The following is a 9,239-nucleotide window of genomic DNA, read 5'->3' on the forward strand; positions in this document are numbered from 1 at the left end:
ATTTACAAGTTCTAAATTAAATTTTAAGTAAACTGTGCAGTTATTTAATTGCATTCCTCATCAGAAAAGTTTGTTTTATTATTGCTGTCTACAGAGCTCTGCAGACAGCAGCTTTGGTCTCATGGTTTGTAATTTGTTCTTCACCTCCATGTGGCTTGGTTATCTTACAAAATAAATTAACATGACTTCATCTGTATAAATCTTTGATTTCAGGTAGTTTTAGTATATCAGTGACTTAATTTAAGGTGATTTTTTAAATAGTCTGAATACTTTACAAACATTTAAAGATTACATGTTCCTGTTTTTTACCCATGAAGTATGGAATGATTCATGACAAGGAAAAAAAATTGACAATAAACAATTTTAGTTTTAGGGTGTAAAGGGAATGAGTCATAATGGTTTCCGAATACAGTGCGAATAGTTGTCAAATCATGGCAACATGATACTAGCTAGTCATTAAGACACTTGACAGCACCAGTAACTATTTTGTAATTAAAATATAATTTTATGTCTAAATAGTAAATCATGGTGCCGAAACACACAACTGACACATCAATGACAACTGGCACGTGTACAGAATTTCATCCATCCATCCATTCGCTTCCGCTTATCCTTTTCAGGGTCGCGGGGGGCGCTGGAGCCTATCCCAGCTGTCATAGGGCGAGAGGCAGGGTACACCCTGGACAGGTCGCCAGTCTGTCGCAGGGCCAACACACAGGGACAGACAACCATTCGCACTCACATTCATTCGCACATTCACACCTAGTGACAATTTGGATTTTCCAATTAACCTATCCCCACAAGCTGCATGTCTTTGGACAGTGGGAGGAAGCCGGAGTACCCGGAGGGAACCCACGCAAACACGGGGAGAACATGCAAACTCCACACAGAAAGACCCCGGCCTGGTGTTGGAATTGAACTCAGGACCTTCTTGCTGTACGGCAACAGTGCTAACCACCGTGCCACCATGCTGCCTTTCATCCCAATCTTAAAAGTGAGAAGTCCACGGGTAGGTTTTTCATTGACTTTGAAATTAATATTAATGTAGCAAGAATGACTGAACTGTGAAAAGGGCAGAAGTCTGTCATGGAAAATGACATAAAAAAAATCACATAATTTTTTTTTAAAGTGCACTCTGGTCTTTAAGCTCTGGACATTAAAAAAATCACTGGAGTTCTGTAGTCTTTGTGCCAGAAATTAAAGGAAGAAGGAAATGTTTCAGTGTTCTGGCTGTGGGGTGTGCACGTGGGAGGAGCAAATATAAACGTGACACACGGTTTATATATTTGCCACTCACTGACAGCTGGCTCACAAGTATAAAAAGAGGGACACGCGAGAACTGTGCAGTTACACAATGGTGTTAAGGAAGTGGATTCATTTATTGGCTTTGGTGAGCCTCCTGTCTGCAGGTAAGTCAGACCAACATTTGCATGTAACATAACTGTATGCAAATATAAAGTCAGGATTTCCTCTCTTGAACATCACTGATCCTGTTGTGTTTCTTTCCAGAATCAAATGCTCAGCTTGATGGTAGGTAAAAATAAGAGTTTCTCTGAGTAAAAAAAAAAAAAACAAAATTCATAAAAGTTATATTTTTCATTTAATTATCTATGTTTTTGACATTACAATTCATTTCATCAGCGATACAACTACAAACAAGGAAAAAAATGTTTTCCATATTTCACAATGATTTATGTTGCTTCTGAAGTTTGATCCTGCTGATCTTTGTTTCAGTATGTGGCACTGCTCCACACAGCAGCAGGATAGTAGGAGGTGAAGATGCTCCACCTGGATACTGGCCGTGGCAGGTCAGCATGCAGATATTTGGTAAACATTTTTGTGGCGGTTCCCTCATCAACAAAGAGTGGGTGATGTCTGCTGCTCACTGCTTCTTTCGGTGTGTAACACAAACGTCTGTTTAATCTTTATGCCTAAACTGATCCAGCTAGAACAGGGTAGAGGTGTGCAGATCGATCCAAATATCAATAGTACTGATATCAACTCTGACATTGATATCAAATCGATACTAACGCGATGCGATCGATACTTTGTGTTTGTGGGCACAAGTTCAAGTGCAGGTGGGGTGGGGGAATCAGTGAATAGCAAAGGTGATGTCTTTCAGCCTGCTGGTTCCAGGGCAGAGGCTCATTAGTCCCCTTCCCGATAGCAGAAAACTGGAAAAGCTGTTTGACAGATGAGTGGAGTTATGGGGTGGGGTGGCTGTAGCTCAGGTGGCAGAGCAGGTCAGCCACTAATCAGACGGTCGGTGGTTCGATCCCAGGCTGCATCCTGGCTGCATGCCAAATATCCTTGTGCAAGATACTAACCCCGTGTTTGCCTACTGGTGGTGGTCAGAGGGCCCGGTGGCGCCTGTGTCCGGCAGCCTCGCCTCTGTCAGTGCGCCCCAGGGCAGCTGTGGCTACAATGTAGCTTGCTATCGCCTGTGTGTGAATGGGTGGATGACTGAATGTAGTGTAAAGCGCTTTGGGGTCCTATGGACTAGAAAAGCGCTATACAAATGCAGGCCATTTACCAGTTATCTGTAATGCAGAGGAGTTTTTGGGTGAGGTGAGTGCAATAGATGTCCTGGAGGGAGGGAAACGAATCACTCACAATCCTCTCTATTACTCTCACTACTCAATATAGCTTTTTCTGGCAGGACCCAATCAGGAGCCATTAGATACAGTAATGCAACTGGTGAGGATACTCTTAACAGTGCCTTTGTTGAAGGCGCTCATAATGGGGGTTGAAGCTCTTGCACTCCTCAGTATGTGGGGAAGTAGAGTTGTTGTTGTTAGGCTTTACTGACCAGTGATGCTGTGTTCTTTGAGCAGGAGAGATCTTCTGAGATGTGCACACCAAGAAACTTGAATCTAAGAAAGCTGCCTATATAGGTTAAACGTACTGACATCGGTATTGGCCCTGTATTTATTTGATATCAGATTGATACCAAATCTGCAGTATCGCAGAACACTGGGCTTTGACTAATATTTGTCAAGGAAGGCAAATGTCAGAATGGGAATACCGAAACTGCCAACATTCCTGAAACATTTCATCAACATAAATGTTAAAATACTGGCTCATGCATAAATACAAATGTTTACAGTTCAATGTTTTGTTTTGTTTTTTCATCAAAACTTCTATATTTTCTTTTCATTTCTATAACTTTAGTTCAAGTCCTTCTGGGTGGACGGTTTCTCTTGGTCTTCAGAGCCTGCGGGGTGCAAATCCAAATAAGGTGTCCAGAAATGTTGTCAAAATCATTTTGCACCCAAACTATGACAGTATGACCAACAACAACGACATCGCTCTGCTCAGACTCTCCTCACCAGTCAGATTCACTGACTACATCAGACCTGTGTGCCTGGCAGCGAGTGGCAGTGTGTTCAACAATGGCACTGATAGCTGGGTGACTGGCTGGGGTGCAGTCAAGGAGGGAGGTGAGGCTGTTGTTGGTGTTTCAGTGTTCATGTGTTCTGTGGTTCATTGGTTTGTGTGTAAACAGCTCCTCATCTTTCTTCCCATCAGTGGCCTTACCCTTCCCTCAAACGCTGCAAGAAGTGGAGGTGCCAGTTGTGGGAAACAGACAGTGTAACTGCCTGAATGGAGTGGGCACAGTCACAGACAACATGATCTGTGCTGGTGTTCTGGCAGGAGGCAAAGACTCATGTCAGGTAGGCTTCATCAGCTCATTTGGTTACATAATCAGGTGTTTCAAAGATTCTCAGATGTGTCCTCTTTATCTCTACAGGGAGACTCCGGAGGTCCAATGGTGAGTAAACAGGGCTCTGTTTGGGTCCAGTCTGGAATTGTAAGTTTTGGTTTTGGTTGTGCTCAGCCCAATCTGCCAGGAGTCTACTCCAGAGTGTCCCGTTACCAGTCCTGGATCAAGTCCCGCATTCGCTCTAATAGGCCAGGATTTGTGCAGTTCATCTCCAGCGGGCTGGACCCTGACAGCAGCTACACCTGTCCTGGTCTTCTAACAAGACCCTCAAGTAAGTCTCAGGTTCCAGTTTTTCAGTACCAATAAATGAATATGGATAAGTATATAATGTTTTCAAATTTTCTGTATGTGTAATTCAATTCAGTGTTATTATACAGCACCAAATCACAACAACAGGTGCTTCAAGGTGCTCTATATTGTAAGGTGAAGACCTTACAATAATAGAAAATAGAGAAAACCCCAACAATCATATGACCCCCTATGAGCAAGACCTGTGGTCAGTGGGAAGGAAAAACTCCCTTTTAACAGGAAGAAACCTGGAGCAGAAACAGACTCAGGGAGGAACACGACCGGTTGGGGTGAGGGGAGGAGGGTCATCTGATCCAGCCCTAAGTGTTTGCTTTATCAAAAGAAAAGTTTTAAGCCTAATCTTAAAAGTAGAGATAGTGTCTGTCTCCCAAATCCAAATTGGAAGCTGGTTCAACAGAAGAGGGGCCTCACAGCTGAGAGCTGTGCTTCTCATTCTACTTTAAAATAGGCTAGGAACGACAAGTAAGCCTGCACGAAGCACTCTAATGCTGTGATACAGTACCATAAGGTCATTAAGACAAGATAGCGCCTGATTATTCAACACCTTACATGTGAGGAGAAGGATTTTGAATTCAATTCTGGATTTAACGGTGGAGCCAATGAAGGGAAGCAAATATAGGAGAAATATGCTCTGTCTCTAATCCCTGTCAGTACTCTTGTTGCAGCATTTTGGATTAACTGAAGGCTTTTCCGAGATTTTTTGGACATCCTGATCACAATGAATTACAGTAGTCCAGCCTTGAACCTAAAGCATTTGCTTTTTTCATTTTTTGTTTCTTCTTTCAGTGTCAGTTTGTGGCAACACCCTCGTGAACAGTCACACAGGAGGAGACAAGAGCACTGTACCCGAAGGAACTTGGCCCTGGATGGTAAGTCTTCACCAAAATGGAGTACACAAATGTGGAGGAAGCTTAATATCTGACAACGTTATACTCACAACTGCACAATGCTTCTCTACGTAAGTACACAAACAGCATTTATAATTTTTAATTTTAAAATATGAGCTGTTTGAGATTTGTCTTTTAATTGTGTCTTCAATCCTCCTGACAGCACCAGTCCAAATGCCAGTGAATGGAATGTGTTTCTTGGTCTTAGACTCATAAATGGTTCTGAAGAGTTTGAGACATCTTTGGGTGTTTTGAACATTACAGTGAGCAAAATGACTGGCTCCAATATTGCACTATTGGAGCTGTTTGAATCAGTCAGTTTCAACAATTATATCCAGCCTGTGTGTTTGGACATTAGTGATTCAAAGTCTTTCCCCATTGGTAGTCAGTGTTTGGTGACAGGCTGGGAAAACAAGAACAACAGCAGAGGTAAGGGTTTGCTGTTTTAAATAATTGCAGTGTCTGAATATCTTTGGTTGCATTTGCAAATATGACCTACAGGTGCTGTTCTTCAAAACATGAAAACTCAAGTTGCAAGTTGTGGCAATCTTTTTGATTCAGATCAAATTTGTACTCACACCATGGACCTTCAAGAGGTAAAAACAATATTTATAATTGTATCCTAAATGTGCTTGGACTGATACTTTCAGGCTTGGTGTTTGTTGATCACTGATCATGAATCCTGTTTTATATCCACAGGGAGGTCAGGGCAGCCCATTGCTGTGCAAGTCAGAGTCATCATGGTTCCAGGTTGCTGTTGTAACAGTCTGTGAAAGTAGACTGAGCCATGGAGATGTTGATGTCTTTACCAAAATCTCAAGATTTGGGTCATTCTTAAAGGAGATTATTGATGAAACACCATCTGTTGCAACACTTTTAACAGGAAGTTCACCTGATTTCTCAGTTTCCTTATTGATTTTTTTTGCTGTCCTCATTATCTCCTTGTTCCTGTTGTCATGATTTGCTCTTGTGGGTGGTTGGTGTAGTTCATTATTACAAATTACCAACAGATGCCAAAAATCTTTATTAACACCCATTCATATTTACTTAATGTAGTTATGATGCTCAGGTCGATATGAAGAAAATTATTCATGTGAATATTTCTAATGAAGTTTAAAAATCTTTTTTTTTATATATATTGGAGTGTGATGGTATGTTTCTCTAAACAAATTATACAGGAATATGTATAATTTGTGCATTCTGAAGCTGTTGTCTACTTAAAAATTGTATAAATCGTGTAAGAGCAAAATTGAAATGTAATTCTAATTACATACTTATTATAATAAACATTGATAATCCATCCATCCATTCGCTTCCGCTTATCCTTTTCAGGGTGGCGGGGGGCGCTGGAGCCTATCCCAGCTGTCATAGGGCGAGAGGTGGGGTACACCCTAAACAGGTCGCCAGTCTGTCGCAGGGCCAACACACAGGGACAGACAACCATTCGCACTCACTTTCATTTGCACATTCACACCTAGTGACAATTTGGATTATCCAATTAACCTATCCCCACAAGATGCATGTCTTCAGACGGTGGGAGGAAGCCGGAGTACCCGGAGGGAACCCACGCAAACACTGTTGTGCGGCAACAGTGCTAACCACCGTGCCACCGTGCTGCCAAAAAATGATAAAATAATGTTATTTTTTTGTTGTTGTTGTTTTAGATAACTCAGGGCTAAATATTGCATATTTTGTTTATTTGTGAGCAAAGCCATTCACATTATCAGTAGTGATGTGCGGATCGATTCCTCCGATACCAGTCATTTATGTTCTAGAATCGATTCTCACATTAAAATATCGATATTTTAGTAATTTAGGGTAAATTTGTAGTTTACCATTAACATGAACACAGTGGAAAGTAACTATATCATTCAGATTGTCTACATTCGAAGGAACTACTTCCTCTTCCGCCTTTCATAGTCATGTGCGAAATACGGCTGCATAAATGTCTCGCAGCCCCTTGGCGTGCGCACTCACAACAATGGCTGAGCGTAATTGGAGTCATGTGCGCACGTATTTTACCTCCACAAACAGCTGAGATGGTTTGCGATACATGTGGCAAAAAAGGGAGGTGTTGTAGCCACACCACTAACATTGTCAAACACCTCAGAGTAAATCATATCACAGAATATGATGAGCGTATGTTGAGGGACAGGTGCTGCTAGGGCGAGACAGACGCCTCTCACTGAGTCCTTTAGTGCTGCAGGCAGGCAAGGTGTTCAAATAGCGCACAACTTCAGTTTTTTTATTTCTATATGATGAACTCTGCATTATTAAGTGATAAGAACAAGTAATCTGTTGTCCTGTAATCATTATGATGCTATAATTTGAGATACAATAAATAAAATAAGTTTTTGCACAAAGTATCGGATCAGTATCGTCGATACCACCCTGAATTTTACTTGGTATCGGATCGGAAAGGAAATCAGTGGTATCACACATCACTAACTATCAGTGACAGTTTTAACAAATTACAGCTTTTTCCACAAGTTAAATGCTTTTAAGCATATATACTGAATTTCATAGATTTACGTTCATTTTCTGTGATTAAAGGTGTGTCTTTGCAATGGAAGTAGTAGTGGTCCACAATGGAAGCAGGTACATGGTGACATCTGGTGGCCAAAAATATGAAGTGCAGCTTGAATCCACAAATAAAATGAACCGCTTCATTATGCTTGCCCACTCTGCAGAGTTCACAATTTTGTGGGCCACCGTTGTGTTGCTTTGAACATGTATTTTTGGGCGGTGAAAAAATTATCATATGTATTTGTTTAAAAATAAATTTGATCAATAAACTTTCCTTATTTAAACATGCCATGGTGCGGTCTTTCTTTGCCTGTGATTACTTGATGTTGGTAAATACAATAGATGAAAAATACATATAATATACATATAAGACAGCTAAGACCTGGCTCTCTGTAATAACTGGGAAAAAGACCAAAATGCCAATGTAAATTAATCATATAAAATGGTTCATTTGTGAGTCTATCACTGAACATTTATTTGTGATAATACGATAATGTGGAAAAATGTAAAAATGTGTGCATGACTTGCATGACTAGTTGGGATTTAAGTTTACAAACTGACAGTTACTTAACACAATGTACCACTGAAACACAGCAAATATTATTGCTGAAAATGGGTCTCTGCAGATATTCCTTTGAAACTCATTCATCATTTATGATAAATGTTACTTTTAAACATTCATATTTCTGATTAATTTTAAAAATATGAAATAAATTTCAGCATTTTTAGAAAATAAGATGTTTCTAATTCACTTCAAACTTTTGAGCTGTAGTGTAGAATGCAGTGATAGTGTATGGCTCTGGATTATAGTGGATGATATAGGACTATCAGGACATGGAGAGACGATAGACGCTACCAGAGCTTCAGGTTTACATGTGAAGTCAATGGAGGAGCGCAATGAAGCACGACTGGGGGTCGCGCGAAACTTCAGAAGCACATTTGCATCGCGAAAACGCTTTTCTGCCTGATTCGCGCAACCAAGTAGTGCGACTGACAAGTTTGAAGCTTGAAGTAAAATACGTGCTGCAGTTTATGTGGTGCATTTTGTGCATTTGCGCTTATCGCGTCTACCGCTGGAGTTGGAAAAATCTGAACTCCAGCCTGCAACATCCAATCAGGAGCCTGGTGATGTGATGCTCTGACCTATTTCAAAGAGGCAGGTCCAGCCGAAGCCATTCATTCTATCAATCAGTAGTTTTCTGATGAGGCAGGCTCTTCAGGGCAGAAACAATGTTCTTATTTTTCTCCTCATTCTCCCTGAAGCTTTTCCAATTTAAGCTGGGTCCTTTTATATTTATGTTTAATGTTTTTCTGTTTGAGTATCTTAATTTTATTTCAAATAAATTTTTGTAATGACTTATGTGTAAAGCGTCCTTAAGTTTACACTGCTGCTCTAGAGACGCTCTCTTCAAATGCTAGATCGACAGCTGCCATCTTGCAAACATACCGTCTGGCACTACTTCCTCCCACATTTCCGCTTCACAGGCGTGAAAATTGCACATTTTAAAGCGCCACTAGTTCGCTTTGGACCCGCTTCGAGGTGCGAATGTGCACGCGACCAGCTAGGGGCCTCTGGCGCTTTTTGGTCGCGTCTATTGCGTTCGGTGTGAACGCACCATTAAAACATTATGAACTGTCTTGTTGTAGAGAAAGTGGAGTCTTTCATCCTTAAAATGCTACCAACATTTCTGATGAAAGAGCTAAAAAATATAGTCTTGGATTTGAAATGATGACAAAATCCTCATCCGATACAGACAGATACATACATACAATAAACAAGTTTGAGGTCAGAT

General features: G+C 40.8%; 1 protein-coding gene across 1 annotated transcript; it reads left to right on the forward strand.

Annotated features, from left to right (window-relative positions):
* Positions 1-589: 589 nt before the first annotated feature.
* Positions 590-6,207, forward strand: LOC146663498 (polyserase-2-like). The gene is made up of 11 exons (XM_085416298.1): positions 590-1,009; positions 1,304-1,409; positions 1,510-1,530; positions 1,735-1,897; positions 3,172-3,440; positions 3,529-3,674; positions 3,752-3,995; positions 4,820-4,991; positions 5,084-5,349; positions 5,422-5,516; positions 5,620-6,207. The coding sequence occupies exons 1-11, from the start codon at positions 809-811 to the stop codon at positions 5,878-5,880; spliced, it is 1,944 nt and encodes a 647-aa protein (XP_085272424.1). The 5' UTR covers positions 590-808; the 3' UTR covers positions 5,881-6,207.
* The last annotated feature ends 3,032 nt before the right edge of the window (positions 6,208-9,239 follow it).

Source organism: Rhamphochromis longiceps, linkage group LG8, assembly GCF_057381845.1.
Source record: "Rhamphochromis longiceps isolate RC_006_pf linkage group LG8, R_longiceps_female_GT1.1, whole genome shotgun sequence".
Taxonomy (NCBI): Eukaryota; Metazoa; Chordata; class Actinopteri; order Cichliformes; family Cichlidae; genus Rhamphochromis; species Rhamphochromis longiceps.